General features: G+C 46.7%; 1 protein-coding gene across 3 annotated transcripts in view; it reads left to right on the plus strand.

Annotated features, from left to right (window-relative positions):
* Nucleotides 1-21,448, plus strand: part of ZRANB3 (zinc finger RANBP2-type containing 3) — a 615,617-nt gene extending 594,169 nt beyond the window's left edge. For all 3 annotated transcript variants that reach the window (XM_085645762.1, XM_085645761.1, XM_085645763.1), the window contains one exon: nt 21,271-21,448. In XM_085645762.1, the coding sequence (XP_085501888.1) occupies nt 21,271-21,369 (99 nt within the window). In that variant the 3' untranslated portion in view covers nt 21,370-21,448. The remainder of the gene's footprint in view (nt 1-21,270) is intronic.
* Nucleotides 21,449-23,030: the final 1,582 nt, after the last annotated feature.

Raw genomic sequence — 23,030 nt, forward strand, 5'->3', positions numbered from 1 at the left:
CCGGTCACCTTACTCGTACATATCATACATACCAACATATTTGGTCCCTATGTTCACATTTCTCTGTAGGTATGGGAGAGACAGAGATAATTAATCAAGCACAGCATCATTACATATGTTCCCTCCTGTTGTTTTTGTATGGTGAGATGTGTGGGACGGTGAGCAAAACCTGCATCACTTCTCACTCCTTCCTTCTTGGAATATGCCGTCTAACCAACATACAGACCCTCTATTGTGATGCTTTCTGGGAGGAATATCCATAGGCCAACTACACCTAGTCATTTGACCCAGAAACAGGCTGCAGGCACCAAATGTTTAGGACAAGAAAATGCAAACTTTCTAAAAGGGGCATTTTCAGAATTGTAACTTAAAATCCAACTTTACCATTAAATAGTATTTTAAATTCCAATTCCTCAAACAACAAATTTGACTTTCCTCCCTGCTACTAATCAAATGTTAGCCCTTCTTAAATATAATAAGGAAACTTCAATGTTATCTTAAGGGAGAGGTAGGCCTCACAGTAGTGACAAATGAATTTGTGGGTTTTTCACTACCAAGACAAATAAAACTTAAAAGTACATGTCCTAATTTTTTTATTCAGTGCACCCTGCCCTATGGGCTGTTAAGAGCCTACTGCAGGGGTGTCTTGTATGTATTGAAAAGAAAGGCTTAGGCCTCGCAAAAGGTTTATTTTGCCAGGTCGAACTGCCAGTTTAAAACTTCACACACAGGCGGCAGTGGTAGACCGGAAACATGGTTAAAAAGGCTACTTAAGTGTGTGGCAGCCCACTAATAGTGTTTAATTTACAGGCCCTGGGTACATGTAATACCACTTTGCAAGGAACTTACAAGTAAATTAAATGTGTCAATTGGTTGTAAGCCAATGTTACCATATTCAAAGGAGAGAGCACAAGCACTTTAAAACTGGATAGTAGTGCTAAAGTGCACAGAGTCCTAAAAGCCAGCAAAATCGGGTTCAGAAAACAGAGGGTTAAGGCAAACAGTTTGGGGATGACCCTGCAGGGGGGACCAAGTCCAACAGGAAGGATTTGGCAGTAGACAGAGTAGCATTTTGTCAAGCTACACAGCATTTACAAGTTCAGGTTGCAAACAGAGCTATGCTGTGTTCTGCGCAAGTCTGGTGTTCTTATACCTTGAAAAGTGAAGTTGTTGCTCATGATACAAAGACAAATTGGATCAGTTTATAGACATCAGAGTCGGAGGAATCTTTTAATTTACATGTTTAAGCTTTAAACAGGAGAGATGTCTGTCAGTTGACAAAGAGCATGATTTAGATTTAAGAAGTTTTGGGAAATCTTCTGATGTCTAGGGTAAGTGCTAGATCCTGAAGAGAATGCATTGGTGAGATTCCCTCTATCATAAGGATGGCATGGTGAAAAAAATTCTTCTATAAGGTTCTCCACTGTGTTTATTACTCCCGCCAGAAATTAGAGAATTTTCAATTTCCACCTGACTTAATTAGCTTCTAAGAACTGCCAGGTTCAGGTCTCAAATAAGAGAGCTTCCTGGGCTCATAGAACTTACAAGTTTAGGCCTCACAAAACAGAGTGCTCCATGGGCTCAGAGAGGTTGTATTGGCATATGATTACGCCTGCAAAGCTATTCTATGGAATTCCTTACCGGTGTCCTTGCGAAACACCGCTAACCTGCTTGCCTTCAGAAAAGACTTAAAAACCTGGCTGTTCACTGGATAATCTGCCCCCTCTTTAGGCCCCTGCTCTTTTTACTGTTATGTTTTCCAGCTCTTTCTTTGGTCTGGAGTACAAAAGCGCCGGGACACTCCTTTGGAGTAGCCGTTGCGCTATAAAAGTCCCATTTAACATAACATAACATAACATTCTCCTCCTTACTCCTTCTTACTTACAGACATTGGATTTACATAGCAGAGCTACATTTCCTATTGCGTAAAGCTGCTTATTGCTTTGCGTCTTTCAAATCAGAACTGGCCCTCAAGTTACAAAGAATGTTTTGGCTTTAGGAAGCACAGCCATCCCACAGGTCATAAAGAACCTTCTTTAGTAAGATAGCAGAGCTTTCTCTTATTCTAGAGAGAACTGTCCCTTCATCACATACAACTGACTATCACAGGCCTTAAACAGATCTATTTCACAGTCTCAAGTTTTAAATAGCAGAGCTACTTACATGTTTCTCAGATGAGAATCTAAGGCTGTAGACAGTAGAGCGACATTCCAGGTTACATTCCACTTATCAGACCAAAAAGTAGATCAACAGAGAAAGTTGCTTAGGATCACACAAGGTACCTGCAAAAACCTGAAGGTGTCAAGAATTCCTGTCATACGAGGGGAGGAAAACGGTAACCAGCGAAAACGGACTACATCTCCCAGGATGCTTAGCGGTTGAGAGGTTATGTAAACAGGAGAGCTGTTACATAACTCAAGGGAAACACGCCCTTATGTAAACAGGAGAGCTGTTACATAACTCAAGGGAAACACGCCCTTATGTAAACAGGAGAGCTGTTACATAACTCAAGGGAAACACGCCCTTATGTAAACAGGAGAGCTGTTACATAACTCAAGGGAAACACGCCCTTATGTAAACAGGAGAGCTGTTACATAACTCAAGGAAAACACGCCCTATAAAGGGAGGAACCGGGAGGTACAAGGCTGTCGGATATTGTGTTTACACCGACGTACCTGCTTCGTGAAGAGCAGTGTTCCGGAGTGGTGCTCCAGTAAGGCAAGAACGGAGGTAGGTCGAGTCGTTACTCCCTGGGCCGTGTCTTGCCCCATCGTCACCTGTGAAGGACCCGGAAGCTCTACCGGTCAACCATTGAGCTTCGCTTTTTGACTCGGCTGAGTCCAAGCGCAGTGGCGCTTTTGCTGGTTGGAGTCGTAACTCCCAGCCCGACCAGAGACACAGGGACTGCCAGCTGTAACGCACACCAGGAGGTGTTTGCCGCGTTACAGACTCGGAAGTCCACAGGATCGATCGAGCGGCTGCTCTCGGTTCAGTCTTCTTGCTTGTGATTGGGGTATCGGTGACGCATCACCAGGAGGTGACTCCGCGTCCCGGTGCAGTCTGAGGAAGAGGTTGAGCGGCTGCTCCCTTCAGGTAGAGACCCCGGCTGGGTGTTTCCCTGACTCCTCGATTCTCCCCAACACTCTTCGTGCCCCTCACAGCCTACCGATTGGCATTGTCGGCCATTTCATTTCTGCCCTCTGTTGGCATACGCCGGGATCGGCGTATATGCAGAGGACGGTTAGGACCATCCGTGCTGTGGGCTGGTAACGTACTTAGCCTGGAGGATTCCAGTGACTATAACTTTTGTTTGTTCTTTGTATTTTATTTGCCTTCATTAAAAGAACTAACCCTTCACAAGTGGTTGCGTCCTCATTGTCGTGTCTGTTAAACGATCCTGAGACGTTCAGGGCGTTACAAAATATCCGACCTTAATAACACTAACTGTCTCCCGGTCGATAACAGACATGGCAACACTTGATGATGTGCTGGCTGCTTTAGCGGCCATGCAAGTTGAAGTGGCTGCCTCTAGGCAAGAAACAGCCGATGTAAAAGCCAGACTGGATGCTATCCAATTGGACCCGCTCACGCCCAGCACCTCCCTCACGAACCAGACCCCTGCGGTAGTAGTGGAAATGCCGGTAGCCATCCCCTTGGCAACACCAGAGAGGTACAGTGGGGATCCTAACACAGTGCAGGTATTCCTCACACAAGTGGCGCTACATTTATCGTGCAAACCAAAGGCGTTCCCCACGAGTCAGGCTCGTGTGGCTTTCCTTATATCCTATTTGGCTGGAAACGCGGCACAATGGGCCGTACCTCTGGTGAGCAGGGACGACCCCCTCTTATGTGATTGGGGTGCTTTTCGCGAGGAATTCCTGAAGGTATTCGACAGAAGGGCTGACTCGTACACGGCGGACCGTGAAATGCTTGAGTTGAGACAGGGATCCAACGACCTGGTGCAGTATCTCAACGCGTTCCGAAGGCTGGTTGCGGAAACCAAGTGGCCTGTTGCTAAACAGACGGCGCTCTTCCATCAAGGGCTGTGCGATGAGCTCAAGGACGCCGTGGCTCATATTGACCCTCAACCCAAGACATGTGAGGGCCTTATCAACCTGGTATTACGGCTGGAACATAGGCTAAGTGAAAGAAAGGGGGATCATGGGAGAAAAGGAAAATCCCTTCCATCCTATGTGACGGTGGGAAGTCCTGAAACTTCCACCGCATCCAAGGGAGAACCCATGGACATCAGCGCAATACGAGCGAGCCTCACAGCCACGGAGAAAGAGTCACGCCGTAAACAAGGATTGTGCCTATATTGTGGCAAAAAAGGCCACTACGTACGTGAATGCCCTGCCAAACCGAAGACGTCACGTTATCGGGCCAACCGGTCGGTAACAGCCGTGGTGGACATACCGGCGGAAAACTAGAGGACTCCAAGACCAGAGAAGGGGCATCTCGGAGTCACTCATCCATCCCTTCACTTTCCAACTCGGTCACTAAGGGACAACGACACCTGTTTATCACGGTGCACGTGGGAGTGCATGACCAGTGGATACCCGTTGTGGCCATGGTGGATTCAGGGGCCACTGGCATGTTTATGGACCACAACGAGGCATGCAGGCTAGGGCTAGTGCTTCTTCCCAAAGCAGTACCCGAAGACGTCTATGCGGTAGACGGAAGGCGATTGGTGACGGGGCCCATCGGACAGCACACGGGGGTCCTTCCGATGAGATATGGGAGGAACCATTTGGAACAAATCGATTTTAACATCATCCGAGCGCCCCAATATGGCGTCATATTGGGATTGCCGTGGCTACAGAAACACAACCCCTTTGTGGATTGGCCAACACATCGCATCGAAATGACGTCACCGTATTGCATCCTGCATTGTGGAATAAGAACGGAATCCCTTGACGCAGATGAGAGCGGGAGTCAGACGGTGGCTACAGCGGCAGAAAAAGATGTGGCTCTCCCCCAGGCTTATCACAGTTTTGAGGATGTATTTGATGAGGTGAAGGCGGAAGTGCTACCACCACATAGACAGTTTGACTGCCAGATCGACCTGGTGCCAGGGGCCAGCGTTCCCAGCGGCAGGCTGTATGCCCTGACGGAGCCTGAAAACGTGCATCTCCGGGGGTACCTGGATAAACTCCTCAAGCTAGGATTCATCCGCCCGTCCAAGTCTCCGGCCGCCTCGCCACTCTTCTTCATCCCGAAGGCTAATGGGGAGCTGAGAGCCTGTGTGGACTTTAGGGCATTGAATGCGATAACCATAAAAAATCGGTACCCCTTGCCTCTCATCAGTGTACTTCTGGAACAGGTCAAGAAAGCTCGTATCTACACCAAGTTGGATTTGAAAGGGGCATACCATCTGGTGCGCATGAGGGACGGAGACGAGTGGAAGACCGCCTTTAAGACCAGGTTCGGCCTTTTTGAGTACCTCGTCATGCCGTTCGGTCTGTGCAACGCCCCGGCAGCCTTTCAGTACTTTTTGAATGAGGTATTCAGAGAGGAGTTGGATATCTACGTGGTCGTATATATCGACGACATCCTCATCTATTCGTCCAGTGTGGAGGAGCACGTACACCACGTCAAAGCTGTGCTCCAAAAGCTGAGGGAAAACATGCTGTTTTGTAAACTCAGCAAGTGTGACTTCCACGTCACATCCGTGGAATTCCTCGGAGTGATGCTGAGTCCAGAGGGACAGGAGATGGCAGAACGAAAGATCAAGGCGGTGAAAGAATGGCCGGTGCCCCAAAGCGTGAAGGACGTCCAAAGTTTCATTGGCTTCGCCAACTTTTACAGGCGGTTTATAGATGGATTTTCAGGAGTGGTGGCCCCAATCACACAGCTACTGAGGAAGTCCAAGGAGTTTGTCTGGTCCCCTGAAGCGAACAAAGCCTTTGAGGCACTGAAAAGCACCTTTGGTAAGGCGCCGGTGTTGGCTCACCCCGATCCGGATCTCCCCTACGTGGTGGAAGCGGACGCGTCGGATGTGGCGCTGGGGGCTATCTTGTCCCAACGCAACCACAACACAGGGGTGCTTCATCCCGTTGCGTACATGTCCCGCAAACTCAACGACGCCGAACGCAACTACCATATTGCGGAGAAGGAGCTTCTCGCAATCAAGGACGCCTTCACCGAATGGAGGCATTGGTTGATGGGGGCAAGACATGTGGTATCGGTGTACACGGACCATCGGAACCTACAGTTCATGACGGCCACTAGACACCTTTCTCCCAGGCAGCTGCGGTGGATGATCTTCTTTGCGGGGTTCAACTTCCGCATCACATATCGGCCGGGGACGGAAAACCGGAAGGCGGACGCCCTGTCCCGTCAATCTGCAGTTAAGGAACCATTGCCTGCAACCGAGCGTTCCATCATTTCCCCGAGGATGGTATTTGGGGTTATCCAACCGGATACTTTCCTGAGGGGAATAAAGAGAGGGATCAGGTCATTCGCATGGCGGAGGTGGCTCCTCAGTCACAGAGAATGGCAGCTGAAGGACGGGATACCCCTGAAGGGCAGGTGCCTATTGATACCCACGCCTAGGCTAAGGAAACAAGCATTCATCTGGTGCCATGACTCTCCATGCGCAGGTCATTTGGGCTTTGAAAAAACGGTGGCTAGCATGGGACAGCATTTCTGGTGGCCAACCATGAGAGTGGATGTCAGGAGGTGGGGACAGGAGTGTCCTACGTGTGCTACCATGAAGGCCGACCATGGCCGAACCCAAGGGCTCTTACATCCACTTCCGACCCCGGATAGACCATGGGATAGCATATCACTGGACTTCGTGGTGGGCCTACCGGTAGACCAGGGGATGACGGCAATACTGGTGGTGGTGGATTACTTGACGAAAATGGGGCACTTCATCCCCTGCAAGAGAGTCCCTACGGCCGGGGAATTGGCGTCACTACTCCTAAAGAATGTGGTACGACTGCATGGATTACCTGGGGTGATCGTGTCGGACCGGGGGTCGCAGTTTACTGCGCAATTCTGGAAGACTTGGTGCACTGCGCTGCATGTTAAGACCGCCCTGTCCACCAGCTACCACCCTCAAACGGACGGCCAAACCGAGCGCCTGAACCAAACGCTCAAACAGTATCTGCGATGTTTTGTGGACCAGGGCAGGGAAGAATGGGTCGACTTGCTATGGGTTGCAGAGATAGCCTATAACAACGCCACTCACAGCTCCACACAGTCATCTCCGTTCTATAGCAACTATGGCCAACATCCCAGGTTCTTGCCATTTCTACATCCGTTCAGAGAGGACAGGATTCCCGCCACAGCGGACAGGGTGGCACACATAAAAGACACGTTGATGCGCTCAAGGGCTGTCCTAATAGAGGCCAAGAGAAGATACAAGGCTGCGGCAGATAGGAAGAGAAGGCCCGGGCCACTGTACCGCACTGGAGACTACGTCTGGATATCCACAAGAAACATGAGGTTTCGAAAGAACAGTGTGTTCCATCCCAAGTACATGGGCCCCTATCGAATTACCAAGTGTATGGGTCCAGTGAACGTGAAGGTGTGCTTGCCCCAGTCATTGCGGATACACCCTGTCTTTCATGTATCATTGCTCAAACCAGCACCCTCCAAGCCGTCTGGGACACCTAGGCCGGTATGCGTGGAGTCGGAGGTGGAGTATGAAGTGTCGGGCATACGGCGTCCAAATGGCGCAGGGGGAAGCTGTGGTACCTGGTTGCGTGGAAAGGCTATGGCCCGGAGGAGCATTCATGGGAACCGGCTGAAGGGGTTCATGCTCCGCGCTTGGTCTCCTTGTTCCATCGGCGTTTTCCTGCCAGCGCTGGACCCGTGGGGAGCCGCTGAGAGGGAGGATGTACTGTCAAGAATTCCTGTCATACGAGGGGAGGAAAACGGTAACCAGCGAAAACGGACTACATCTCCCAGGATGCTTAGCGGTTGAGAGGTTATGTAAACAGGAGAGCTGTTACATAACTCAAGGGAAACACGCCCTTATGTAAACAGGAGAGCTGTTACATAACTCAAGGGAAACACGCCCTTATGTAAACAGGAGAGCTGTTACATAACTCAAGGGAAACACGCCCTTATGTAAACAGGAGAGCTGTTACATAACTCAAGGGAAACACGCCCTTATGTAAACAGGAGAGCTGTTACATAACTCAAGGGAAACACGCCCTTATGTAAACAGGAGAGCTGTTACATAACTCAAGGAAAACACGCCCTATAAAGGGAGGAACCGGGAGGTACAAGGCTGTCGGATATTGTGTTTACACCGACGTACCTGCTTCGTGAAGAGCAGTGTTCCGGAGTGGTGCTCCAGTAAGGCAAGAACGGAGGTAGGTCGAGTCGTTACTCCCTGGGCCGTGTCTTGCCCCATCGTCACCTGTGAAGGACCCGGAAGCTCTACCGGTCAACCATTGAGCTTCGCTTTTTGACTCGGCTGAGTCCAAGCGCAGTGGCGCTTTTGCTGGTTGGAGTCGTAACTCCCAGCCCGACCAGAGACACAGGGACTGCCAGCTGTAACGCACACCAGGAGGTGTTTGCCGCGTTACAGACTCGGAAGTCCACAGGATCGATCGAGCGGCTGCTCTCGGTTCAGTCTTCTTGCTTGTGATTGGGGTATCGGTGACGCATCACCAGGAGGTGACTCCGCGTCCCGGTGCAGTCTGAGGAAGAGGTTGAGCGGCTGCTCCCTTCAGGTAGAGACCCCGGCTGGGTGTTTCCCTGACTCCTCGATTCTCCCCAACACTCTTCGTGCCCCTCACTGCCTACTGATTGGCATTGTCGGCCATTTCATTTCTGCCCTCTGTTGGCATACGCCGGGATCGGCGTATATGCAGAGGACGGTTAGGACCATCCGTGCTGTGGGCTGGTAACGTACTTAGCCTGGAGGATTCCAGTGACTATAACTTTTGTTTGTTCTTTGTATTTTATTTGCCTTCATTAAAAGAACTAACCCTTCACAAGTGGTTGCGTCCTCATTGTCGTGTCTGTTAAACGATCCTGAGACGTTCAGGGCGTTACAGAAGGCCTCTGTATTGAGTGTGTGTATTCCACCCATCTCATTTTTCTCTTGAAGGCTGTGTCACATGATTTAAGTGTCTGTAGTCATTTTGATTGTTCTGATTAATTCTGTTCATTTGTTATTCAACAAGTCTGTCTCTTGCATAGTCCAATAATGGAAGCCTTTATGCAGTGTCTTTTGTGAGTAATTTCTTTTCTCGTCTTTCTCTTTTCTTCTCTCGTACTCTCTCTTTTTCCTAGCTTACATTCTTGCTCAGACGTTCTGAATCACCAGTCCAAACACTGGACTATAAGTGGGGTGGCGGGTTGGTATTTAACTGTACCGCATGCCACTGACCTTCTCCATATTTTTTCCTCATCTTTCTATTCTACCCTTTTTTTCTGTTACTCATTTGCACTTTCTTACTTGTTCTTAGTATCTTACCCTCTCTCTCGCTCTCCCACTCTCTCTCTTTGGCTCTCCCTCTTTAATCTCAATATTTGCTTTAAAACCGGGATTTCGTGGCAATTGGAAGCCCTCCTAAGTACGCCCTGATACAGTATTGATATATTTTCCTTTAATCCTCAAAATGCCGTGGATGATTTAGGAAAACACAAAGGTGGTAGGTGCTATGCATGCTGAAGATCTTATTCATTCAGCTGTATTCCAGTACAGTGGTTTTGTCTGCTATGCCACTCTATATTATACATGATCAAGCTTCCTTACTTTAAAAACCATGAAAATTCCCTGTACCAAACACAAATCAATAATTGCCATAAGGTTCTTTATCAGACCTAAGCTTTGAAATAATCTTCGTTTTCATATCTGTAAGACAATACGTCTCCTGCCCTTCTTTAAAGCTGAAAATTCTTACTAACTTTGCTCAGGGTTTTGTTTTTGGCTTTTATAATGTATTGATATGTTGTTCCAAAATATGGTTTAGTCTGTTGTGTGCACAGTATAAATAAATAAAAGTATATGATCTCCAAATCGAATTCTCTTTCTGAAGAATTAGAACCTGGCCCTTGCAGCCCTCACACAAAAACTAACAAGGCTTCTGAGCTGGCAGGTCATGATAATCAACCGGATTGACACACCCTTTAGGAACACTCTATAGGAAGTAAAACATGTATGTGTTTCACCTCTCTTACATTAAAAAAAGAGAGACTTCATTTTGATCTTTTTACTCGGCTTCCTATAATAGACCTATTTAAACGATTACTAGTTTCAAGTGATTATTACTAGTTAAAATGCTGAATAACTTTTTGGCACATGAGTACATGATAAATAGAATCCAAATCCATCTAGAAATTAAGAAGTGAACTAGCTTGTGGGATAATGTTTCCAACACTACTACATCGGACCACACAGTCTTTGTGTTTTTCACCATCGCCAGATATTAGAACTGTGTTTTTGTAAACCACTGGTAGCCCACCCCTGCTCTTTTCGACAAAACGTTTTCCTTGCTGCGTGTTGAGTCTTGAATAGCCCCAAGCAATATAATAGAAGCATCATCTACTAGCCAGGTTTCGGTGATGAAGACCAGGTCTTGGTTGAGGTCGCTGAGGAGGTCCTAGATATGTTTTCTGTTTTTGCTTAGTCATTTATTTCTTATGTGTAGACCGGGTTATCAGTTAGTAGAGGACAGATTTCTTGGTTGGTCATGTTAAAAAGTTGGGTTTGGGATCAGACTTGAGTTGCATGGTTTTCTTGATCAAAGCTGAGATGACATTGGTAATTTCTCTTTCAAGAATGTATGCCGAGAGGGGTTTAAAAATAATAATTGTTAAGGGTAAAAAAGGAAAAATGTATGTTTCCTAAATATCATGGTACATGTTATCATCTGAGTGCAATTTATCACCCATTGGCAGTCACCAGTGGGTAGTTAAAGTCAGGTCTGCGTTCCCACAGGAAGAGCATTTCATTTTTGGGTTTGCTAAAAACTTTGGGACTGTTTGAGGAATCTTCACAAACCTTTCTCAAAAAAAATGCTCACCCGCCTCAGCTCCGTCCCGCGAAGAGGGGGCTAAGAAAAAATGGTGGTCCTAAAACCAAATTTCGCTACTCTTTTTTCATAGACAACCGCCGAATGGAATCACACCAGATTTGGCATTAAGCTAGATCATGGTCCAGAAAGTGTGCTTTTTGTGATTTGGTGTAAATTTTTTGAGAAATTAAGATTAAAACATATTTGTAGATCTGGACAGTTGGGTTTGCAAGACTCTTGTAAGAGTCCAGCCATTGCTCAAATAAAAAAATGGAGCCATCTGATCGAGAGGGCTTTTTTTCCCGATGAGCCAGAGGCTCCTGTTTGGCCCACATGGCCTGCCACACCATGAAGACAAATCTTGCAGCCACCATTTCAGGGCACGGGGACTCAGTCCCTTTATCCTGAAAATAAAAATAACTGAAGTATATGGGGGCAATGTAGGGGTACCCTGGACCATGGGGGGTGGGCCCTCCACCCTTTAGTACAAATTTAAAAATGAAATTGGGGGGGGGGGGGTGTTCTGCACTGACCTCCAGCTGTCACCCTCAGGCTGTACGAGGGGGGGGGATTGGTTCCCTGGGAGGGGGGGGGGGAGGTTGGATGCACGCCTTGCTGCAGGCCAATCTCACACATGAATGGATGAAGGCCTTGCATGGCGCGGTGTCAGCTGCATGTGGGAGGTTGGGCGCATTGCCTGAACGCATGGGGTAGGTTTTACTTATGGTTATAAAATATTAGTTTACGTTAAAAAAAAAAACTGGAAATAAAAAAGGTTAAAGAGATACTTAGGTAAACACTTCAGTGACGAAGGTATATTTTAAACAAAAAAAAAATGAGATTCACTAGTTATAGTTATTTCTAGTAACTATAACTCATGCCCTAAGGTAATGCTAATTGTCTCCATACATATCTAATTACACCACATATTACATCACTCATGACATGTTCTATAACATCATTGATCGCAATACTGCAACTTTTCAAATGACGACATTGATGACAAAACTGTGCATAGCGAGGGCGGGAGTTAGTTAATGTGGAGCACGTGTTATAGACACTTAAAGTTGAAAACGTTACATTGTCAATGAAATTTTCACCTAACTCTAACATCTCTTTAACCTTTGTTTTTTCAGTATATATATGTGTGTGTGTGTGTGTGTGTATATATATATATATATATCACATCAAAATCACTCTGCCCTTGCAGCATGAAACAAGCCCATCCAGTCGAGATGAAGGTCAAATTGATTTTATTCCAACAGGCAGCCTGGAAGTGAAAGCATGACGCGTTTCAACCGTTTTCGGTCTTAATCATATGCATGTGTGAGGCATCCGTAACTGTGAATTTAAATACTCTTGGTTTTAGACAGTAAGGAAGGACGATAGTATGCAGTTCTCTGATTTTTAAAGGGGGCGCCGGTCATTCAGACTGTTACCATTACATTCTAGCGCCGTGAAACTTCTTTTACACTTTGCTCATATTCATTCTCTTGACAGTGCATAAAATCAACAACAGTGTTCGAGTTTGTGTAGTCACAGCTGTAGTGTCTCTTATTTCTGTACTACCATGACCAGCATGCATCACAGTTGTTATTCGAAATACAGCATCGGATCCTTTCTGACTCAAATCATGTTACGTTAGTTGCCTTGCTCCAAAACAAATGTCTTCAATCAAACATGGTGTAACATGCCCACCTTTGTGCTTTAAAAGGAATAAGTTCCATGTCGTGCAGGGGGGCAGCTATAATTTGTTTTCCCTCTATTCATTTCACAAGGCATTTAATCCTCGATTTATAAATGCAAGTGTTCATTTCTTTTCTCAGCTGCCCGTTTTCATTGCCTTGGTTACTCTCGAAGTGCAGGAACAATCCCGCAAACCCTGGCTGCTCGCAGTATCTGGAAAGTCCTTAGCCGGCAGGCCTCCCATAGACATAGTGGCAAGGCCTAAAATAAAAATATATGTGTGTGTGTATATATATTCGGCAACACGGTCGAAACGATTCAGGTTGGACGCTTGTCTTGTGCACTATGGATGCAGATTTGATTTTTCTGAAACAAACTACACTGTCATTCACTGCAACAAATACGCTGTGGTCCGTACCTGTTTTCCTCGCCGCGCAACCGGTGATTCAGGAGTGTGGTGTATATATGTATGTATGTATGTATGTATGTATATATATATATATATATATATATATATATATATATATGTTCGAGGCATATGAGCTGCAGATTACACACTTTTGCATAGATCGCCATCTGGTGTTGGGCCCGGATGTTTGCAGTTTGTTTTTCTTCTTGGAAAGTCTTTGGAAGTCACGAGGTCGGTGACTCCTCCTTTGGATCGTATTGCGCATGGGCTTCGGCTCCATCCTCAGATTGTTTTTTTCCGCCATCGGGCTCGGATGTGATCTTCGCGCTCCGGTTCCGAACAGCTTCCAGTTCGACGGTCGACGCACAATCCTCACCCCAATCGCTGTATTGTTTCGATCACGATCTCTTCAATCAACGCGCCTTCTCATCGACACAAACCTTCGGTTCCAGTCGTCGACGGCGGCCTTCGGGCCTACCCAGGCTCCGGTCCCGGCTCATGGAAAGAACTCCATTTAAAAAGTGCCCTCATTCCCCCACACCTATCTTCATGAGGTATGCAACATTTGCCTCTCCCCGGAACACGAGGCTCGAGACTGTCCGGCCTGTAAGTCCTTCCGATCCAAAAAACCTATTCGGGACCGAAGAGCCAGAAGGAACATGGCACACTCCTCGACGTCCATTCCAGTCGACATCTTCGGAGACGACATCGACGATCCGGAACATCATCGTACCGAAGAGGACCTCGTCAGCGCTTCCGAGGCCGACGAGTCAGATGTGGAGGACATCACCCCGGCGCAGAGGGTCGTGAGTACCAATCTACCCCCTCCCACACCGACACCCAAAAAGGCTTCGGTCACGCCTTCGCCTCCGGGCCTAGGCAAGACCAGAGACACTGCTTCACACACCCCACCTTCGGGCCCGGTGAAGAAGCCAAGTAAGCCTTCCGGCGGCTCGGGCTCGAGCCAGCCTGCCAGCGGTGCCGAGAAACACACTTCGGCACCGAAAAAGAAGACGGCCTCCACCTCGACACCGAGCTCCGCACCGAAACCCTCGGGGTCGAAACCCAGCCCTTCGGCACCGACGCCATCTTCGGTGCCGACCAAACCACACAAGGCCACCGACACTTCCAAGCCGAAGCCCATCTCGGCGCCGACCAAGAGACCGGAGGGTCCCAAGCCGGGTCCTAAACATCAAACTGGCACGGAAAAACCTAACAAATCATCAGCCCCGACGCCTTCGGCGCCGACGGACCAAATTATCTCACTAGAGTTATTTACACCAGATCCCTTGCAAAAAACTCTTACCAAGGATCCAAAAACTGGACATTTGACCGTCTCTACTAAGAAGAGACATTTGGAGAAGCCTGCTCCGCCTCCACCACCAAAGAGGAAGGACTCTGATACTCCTCCATTCAGAATACCTTCCCCTCCTCCTCCACCTCCTCCTCCTTCCCCACCCTCTCCTCATCGTTCTACTCCGTCTCCAGACGATGATGATCATGGGGACCCATATTATGATACAGGGGATGTGCCACAAGACCCCACCCCTACAGGATCTCCAGATCCATGGGACGATTACCATATACCAGATATCCCCAACGTCCCACAAGACGATATTTACCCTTCTAGACCATCTCCACCTGAAGATTCACTAGGGTTTAACCATCTTCTGCAAAGAGCAGCACATTATCATGGGGTGGACATGCATAATGACCCTGTGGAGGAAGATTTCCTCCTAGACACATTCGATACTACACAGAGGTCCACCTCCATACTGCCTATGCTCAAAGGGGTGGTAAAGCATGCGGCAGAAGTTTTTAAAGACCCAGTTAGAGCCAGGGTCCTTCACCCACGTATCGAAAAGAAGTACAAAACTGCTCCCTCAGATCCCACTTCCATTAGAGGACCAGTGCCACTAGATTCCTTAGTGGTCTCTACGGCACGTAAAAGGGCAAACTCCCAAGCGTCAGGCGATGCACCACCACCTGACAAGGAATCAAAACTGCTAGATGCTTCAGGCAATCGCACAGCATCCCAGGCTGCCAACATATGGCGTATAGCAAACACTCAGGCACTGCTGGCCAGATATGACAGGGCTCATTATGACGAATTAGAGAGCATAATGCAACATCTCCCTGAAAAATATAAAAGTAAAGCCAACGAGTTGATTCAAGAGGGTAAAACAATTACGAACACCTCTATACGTTGTGCCCTAGACGAGGCAGACACAGCCTCCAGGGCCATTAACACTAGCGTCCTTCTCTGTCGTCATGCTTGGTTAAGGGTATCTGGGTTTAAACCAGAAGTACAAGCCACCATCCCTTTGACCAGGAACATCTATTCGAGCCAAAGGTGGATGAGGCCTTCGAGAAGATGAAAAAAGACACGGATACAGCTAAATCCATGGGGGCCTTACAGTCTCACCTGCCCAGACGCTCCTTTCGCCGCTCATCCTTTCGGAGTGCATCCAGAGGCTACTCCTCAGACACAGCGTCCACATCGTACAAATCCCCTACTCAGACCACCTTTACAAAAGGTTACCAAAGAGGCGGATACAGGGGTAACAACAACAAGGGCAGAGGTAAAACAAACAACGCCCGCTCTGCCACACCTACTACCCAATGACTTCCCCCCGCTCCCCCAGACCATTCCACTCCAGTCGGGGGCAGACTCACAAATTTCCTTCATGTCTGGGAGACCATCACCTCAGACAAATGGGTGACCCAAATAATTTGGTCAGGATACTGCCTGGAATTAACATCTACCCCCCCAAACATTCCACCCAGGCAACGCCCAATGTCACAAGAACATTCCACACTGTTAAAGCAGGAGGTAATCTCCCTCCTACAAAAACGGGCAATAGAAAACGTTCCCCTCAATCAACAAAATTTCGGGGTTTACTCCCTATATTTTCTAATACCAAAAAGGGACGAGACTCTACGACCTATTCTAGATCTCCGGCCCCTAAACACATACATACAATCAGACCATTTTCACTTGGTAACGCTTCAGCAGGTACTTCCTCTCCCAGAACGACTTTCTCACCACACTGGACTTGAAAGACGCATACTTTCACATTCCAGTACACCATGCTCACAGAAAGTACCTCAGATTTGTAGTGGACGGACAACACTACCAATTCAAAGTGCTCCCGTTCGGAGTCACAACAGCACCACGGGTATTCACCAAGTACCTAGCGGTGGTGGTGGCACACCTCAGAAGACAGCGCATTCACGTCTTCCCATACTTGGACGATTGGCTGATAAAAGCCACTTCTTACAACCAATGTGTACACCACACCGCTACCACAATCCAATTACTTCACCAACTAGGCTTCATGGTGAACCACCAAAAGTCCCAGCGAACACCATCCCACATAAAACAATACCTCGGTGCCACCATAGACACCTCAAAAGCAATAGCCTACCCAAATCTGGCCAGGATTGCAAGCATTCAGGCTTTGCGACAAAAATTCGTACTTCAACACTCCCTTCCAGCACGAGTGTTTATGCAACTGATAGGGATGATGGCCTCTTGCATTTTCATAGTACCTCACGCAAGACTCCAGATGCGTCCACTCCAAGAGTGCTTAGCGCGCCAATGGAACCAGGCCCAGGGGCAACTGACAGATCTGGTGTTGGTAGACGGTCGCACCCATCGCTCTCTGCAGTGGTGGAACACCACAAACCTTTCCAAAGGTCGACCGTTCCTGGACCCAGTTCCCCAAATAATGCTAACAATGGACGCATCGCTCTCCGGCTGGGGAGCTCATCTATTAGACCTCACAGTGCAGGGCACATGGACGCCGCACCAAAAGTTACTCCATATCAACCATCTGGAGTTACTAGCAATCTTTCTAGCCCTGAAATCCTTTCAACCACGGATTTCAGGCAATGCAGGCCTCATTCGCACAGACAACATGACGGCCATGTATTATATTCAAAAACAAGGCGGCACATACTCTCCACAGCTCTCTCAATTAGCACAGAGCATATGGAGATGGGAAATTCCCCACAAAATCTTTCTCCTAGCTCAACATGTCCCAGGAGTCCAAAACACCGTGGCAGATCTGCTCAGCAGACAGACACAACAGATCCACGAGTGGGAACTTCACCCACAGGTTCTTCATCCGTTCTTTCAAATGTGGGGGCATCCACAGCTAGACCTCTTCGCCACCCACGAAAACACAAAATGCCCAAGCTTCGCCGCCAGATGCCCACACCCATTGTCCAAAGGAAATGCGTTATGGATGAACTGGTCAGGCAAATTTGCGTACGCTTTTCCGCTTCTTCCACTCATTCCATTAGTGGTGCGAAAGCTACAACAGCACTCCCTCACACTGATCCTAGTAGCTCCAACATGGGCCAGACAACCGTGGTACACCACGCTGCTGGAACTCTCAGTAGTACCACACCAAAAGCTACACCTCTCACCATGCCTCCTAACCCAGAAACATGGAGAGATCAGGCACCCAGACCCAGCTCAGCTCAACCTTGCGATCTGGCTCCTGAAATCCTAGAATTCGGGTACCTAAACCTTCCCCCTGACTGTATGAACGTCATCAGAGAAGCTAGACGCCCTACCACTAGAGCCTGCTACGCTGCCAAGTGGAAAAGATTTGTTGTTTATTGCCACAACAACACAATCAATCCTCTAGATGTGTCTATACAACACATCATATGCTACTTACTCCACATACAAAGGTGTAATCTAGCCTATACCTCCATTCGGCTACACCTCGCAGCAATTGCAGCTTACGTACAAAACAGGCAGCACCTATCACTTTTCAGAGTACCTGCGATTAAAGCCTTCATGGAAGGCCTCAAAAGAATAATTCCCCCTAGAGTACCACCCTCACCTGTGTGGAACTTAAATATCGTTCTCACAAGGCTCATGGGGCCTCCCTTCGAACCTTTGCATAAATGCGAACTGCAATTCCTCACATGGAAAACAGCTTTCCTTGTAGCCATCACTTCCCTTAGAAGGGTCAGTGAGATACAAGCACTTACCATACAAGAACCTTTTCTTCAAATGCACCAGAACAAGGTTGTTCTCCGTACCAACCCAAAATTCCTACCTAAAGTCATTTCCCCTTTTCACCTAAACCAATCTGTAGAATTACCAGTATTTTTCTCGCAACCTCAGACCGTTGCAGAAAGGGCTCTGCACACGCTAGATGTCAAACGAGCCTTACTTTACTTTATCCAAAGAACACAAACTTTCAGAAAGACCAAACAACGGTTTGTCTCTTTTTCTCCACCACACAAGGGCAACCCCATCTCAAAAACAGGGATAGCTAGGTGGATTGTAAAATGCATCCAGATTTGCTACCGCAAGGCAAAACGGACGCTTTCTGTTCCCCTTAAAGCCCATTCTACACGGAAGATAGGGGCTTTCATGGCTTTTCTAGGGAACATCCCATTAGATGATATCTGCAAAGCAGCTACATGGTCAACACCGCACACTTTCACTAAACACTATTGTGTAGATGTGCAAACCAAGCAACAAGCTAGTGTGGGCCAGGCTGTACTAAAAACACTATTTACCACTGCAACAGATACCGGTGGTCGTCGCTAAGGTTGGGAACTGCTATATAGTGTATGCAAAAGTGTGTAATCTGCAGCTCATATGCCTCGAACGGAATATGCTACTTACCAGTATGCATCTGTTCTTGGCATGTAGAGCTGCAGATCTACACACACCCACCCGCCTCCCCGGCTACCTGTATCTGTTCCAGTCTATCTTATTTAGATACAACACACATGGGTTTCTTCACTGTTGTTACTACGCTCCATCTTTCCCTGCTGGCGAAAAACAATCTGAGGATGGAGCCGAAGCCCATGCGCAATACGATCCAAAGGAGGAGTCACCGACCTCATGACTTCCAAAGACTTTACAAGAGGAAAAACAAACTGCAAACATCCGGGCCCAACACCAGATGGCGATCTATGCAAAAGTGTGTAGATCTGCAGCTCTATATGCCAAGAACAGATGCATACTGGTAAGTAGCATATTCCATATATATATATATGCTTTAAGCTTTGTTTTTTTTCATTGCATTTCATTGTTTTTTTAAATTTATTATAAAAAGGTGTTTTCAAATTGTAAGAACCAGTATCGTGAGAGGAGAGTTGTTATATGGAGTGTCGTACAGTACAGTGGAGGAGACTGTTGTAAAGTCTATTGTCACAAAAAGGGGAGTACTGTAGATTGAAATAGTGTAGTTGAGCAGAGTGTAGTGGTGTTTCATACAATGTAGCAAAGTATTATATAGTGTAGTGGCATGTTGTCTTATATAGTGAAGTTAAGTATCGTAGACTGGAGCAGCGAGTTGTACAGTGGACTGGTAAGTTGAACAGTGTTTGAGTGAAGTAGAGTGGAGTAGGGTGAAGTAGAGTGGAGTATCATCACATTGAGTGTCACTGAGAACAGTGGAGGAGAGTGTTGTAGAGTGAAGTGCTGTCTTATATAGAGGAGTGGTGTATCGTAGAGAGAAATTGAGTGGCGTGTCATACGGTGTAGTATGGTGGCATAGAGTGGAGTAGTGTGTCATGGAATGTAGTACAATGTTGTAGTGTGGAGTTGCATACAGTGGAGTAGTGTCGGACGGTAGAGCGGCGTATGGTACTGTGCGATAAAGTGTAATAGAGTGGTGTGGAATACACTGGAGTCGGGTAGTGTACAGTGAAGTAACATGTCAGAGAACGGAGTGGCGTTCCGTAGACTGTAGTGGCATTGAGTGGAGTAGTGTAGCATACAGTCGAGTAAAGTGTCATAAATTGGAGTACCTTGTTGTACATTAAAGTGCACTGGCGTGTCATACAGTATTGGAAAGTGATGTAGATTACAGAAGAGCACAGTAGCATACAGTCTAGTTGAGTTTTATGAAGTGGTGTACAGTACGGTGTCTCAGAAAATGGTAGAGTGGATTGGAATACAGTATTGTATGGTGTACTAGAATGTCATAAAGTGGCATTGATTAGAGTAGAGTGTTGCCCAGTGGCATACAGTATGAAAGCAGGAAACACACAGGCTCCCCTAAGCCAATCACGACGCTGCTGTCAGCAGCGTTGTGATTGGACTGAGCGCAGTCATTCGCCACTGAGACAGGGACTGTGGGCATGTGCATGTTCTCCACCCAGGCTAGTGGAGAACATGCAAAGTGCGCATGACAGTTTGGCCGGCCAAATTGTCATGCGCACTTAGAGTGCCCACCACACACCACACACCCATCCTCCCCCCCCCCCCCCCCCCCCCCCCCCCCCCTGCTCTGTGGGCAGGGCAGCCCCACCTCACAAAACTACCTCAGCAGGTAAAAATAGAAGGATAATAACATTGTGTTATTGCGTTTTATTTTTCCTTTTTTACACTGCTGAAAAGCAGTTGGGCGACGTTCGGCAGAGGAGCCGCCCATGGAGTCAGGGGGTTAGACTGAGATTTATGAGAACTCAGGACGTCCTTGATGCTCTGAGCCTTCCGTGTCTTAGCTCTGTCCACCACCATTTGAGAAATGCAAGGCCGCTGTTTTGCAGTAAAAAATAAAAAGAAAATGTGGTGTAGAATGTCTATTTAACAAGCCCAGACCTGAAAGAGTCAATAGGCCACCTACACCAGATAAACGCTGGGTGACCGGGGGCAGGCCAAGTACAATTCAGGTCTCCTTTTATGTGAAGGGATCAAGGGATCATGGACCACTTTATTCAAATGTAATCCTCCAAACCAAGAGACAGCAGTTTGAACATTGGGTCAGCTCAATGAAGCTACCATCCCAAGTGGAGTAGCTTCCTCCTCATTTCATAGTCCTTCATTTCAATTAAATGCTGGCTTCACTTCTAGTACACTTGGGCTCTTCGGAACGATGAGTCAACACACCCAGACTTGTCCCATCTGCCTATCGTAGTTATCAGGATATCATTCTCCTTCTCTCACCCAGTTACGGGGAGGGAGAATGAAGGTCTAGATATGGTGTAACTATAAATGTCATGCGTATTCAAAAAACGTTATGAATACGGTAATGTCACTAATGAACAATTACTAAATATTACAATTTGAAAATGTTTTATTCTATTTTGTTTCGTTTAAAACTGGCATATTACTTTGCAAATTAACACCCGTTAGTAAGAGTCAGGTTATCTCTTGTGTATCCTTTTGTTGATTTGAGATACTAAATTACTGTTTACTTTCTTTTTAAGAGAACGGCCAAGCAAGCAAAGGAAAGAAGCCAGGCCAAGAGACTTTCTGTTGCCTCAAAACATTCATCGGATATCACCAAATTCTTTACTAGAAGCTAGAATTTTTGAATATCGTACGGATTTTAAATCATGTTTGTTGTTTATATTTTTTCAATAAAGATTACATTTTCTACCAGTATTCGCTGAAAATATTTTTTGCTTTTCTATATATGATGGGGCGAGGCAGACACTGTAGCTCCCAGTTTGTGAAAAAATGCCCTTTTTAAAAAATAAGACATACTTATACTTAAGGATGAACTGCCACTTTTGTGGCACCGCCAAAACTTATTTGCAAGGTTGGTCAATGTCTGTAATGGCAGAGGCAAGCTAAACCAATAATTACATTTCACCTGGAGTAATTGTCAGTTATTCTATCTTTACACATACAAACCTTACTGTTTCATTCTGTCTTTTCCAAATTCTACATTTTTTGAGTAGCCTGTGATATACTGGTGGGACCAGAAACCACTTCTATAGCTGTTCATGTCATACATTTGAGTGCCTGTAATGTCCACACATGTGCATCATATGCGTAACGCCATTTCTTAGCACATATGCCGACCTGCTAATTCCTTTTTTTCCCTACTGAACGCCGTGGTTTAGAACCAGCTTTTCAAGCTCAGTAAATTTCAGCCCTGATACCAACTGATCTGTTTTTGTTGTTTTTATCTTAATGTCCCTCTTCTTTTAGCATTGGTTGCTTATACTATAGCATTTGAAGTTTAAGTCGTAAATCTCATGTCACCCGTTTCCAGCAGCTGACTTGTATTGCCATTACATTACATGCTTGGGATGCGTCATGCAGTTCTTGTGCCATGGGTTTTTGTCTACTATTAGTATGAAGCCCCTCCGGAACCATCTCCCTTGCATGCACTGCAAGGGTTTCATCAATAGAAGAATCAGGAAGCGAGTACTGGATATGGTCATCCAACACTGTACAGAGTAACCCTTCTAGTGGTGTAGGTAATAAGTCATTCCACTCTGTTCCTCCCTTCCCCTCCTCCACCCCCCCCCCCCACCCCGGTAGTGGTCACACTGTCTTATTTGCAGATGGTGCAAGTAAGCTTACAAAAGTACCACTTTAAAAGACTGTTCCCCACCCAGTATCAGATTGCATGTTTCAGCTGGAATCAGTTATAATAGTTTCTGAAATGCGCCCTGATTCTTGAGCGACAGAAATCATTCTAGTTCTGGAGACTCCATTGCACCATCAAGATGACCCTGGCCCCTTTTGTAAGTATGGCGGTCTTAAGCTTCCATGGCATTGAAGCAATCTTACTTTCTGAGTATTGGGTAGCAGGCCTTCTGCACTAAAAGGTTAAGCAGGTCTCCCTCCTAGACAGAGGTCAAAGTAGCACGTGTGAGTTTGTTATGGTGGCGTAGCCCTAAACAGCAGTCAAGCCAGTCCAGCCCTATGAAAGGAGACTGAAAAACATATCCACTATTTCTTTGTAAAAAAAAAAAAAAGGGAGGAAGGCTCAGCCACATTATAGACCTGCACTGTATCATTCATTCCTTTGCCTGCAGAAGTTTCAGATGATGTTTACTCGTTGACCTTCACTCAGGTCTAGAAAAATATCCAGAATGACAACATACTTTGCTTGGATGCCTACGTCTATTTGCTTATCTGCAAGTACACAGAAATTATCAATGCAGGATGCTGGCATTAGTTTTCATACCTCATTATTCCTCACTGAGATCTCAGTGAAGACCATGGCTTT

The sequence above is a fragment of the Triturus cristatus genome, chromosome 3_1, assembly GCF_964204655.1.
Source record: "Triturus cristatus chromosome 3_1, aTriCri1.1, whole genome shotgun sequence".
NCBI classification, from domain to species: Eukaryota; Metazoa; Chordata; class Amphibia; order Caudata; family Salamandridae; genus Triturus; species Triturus cristatus.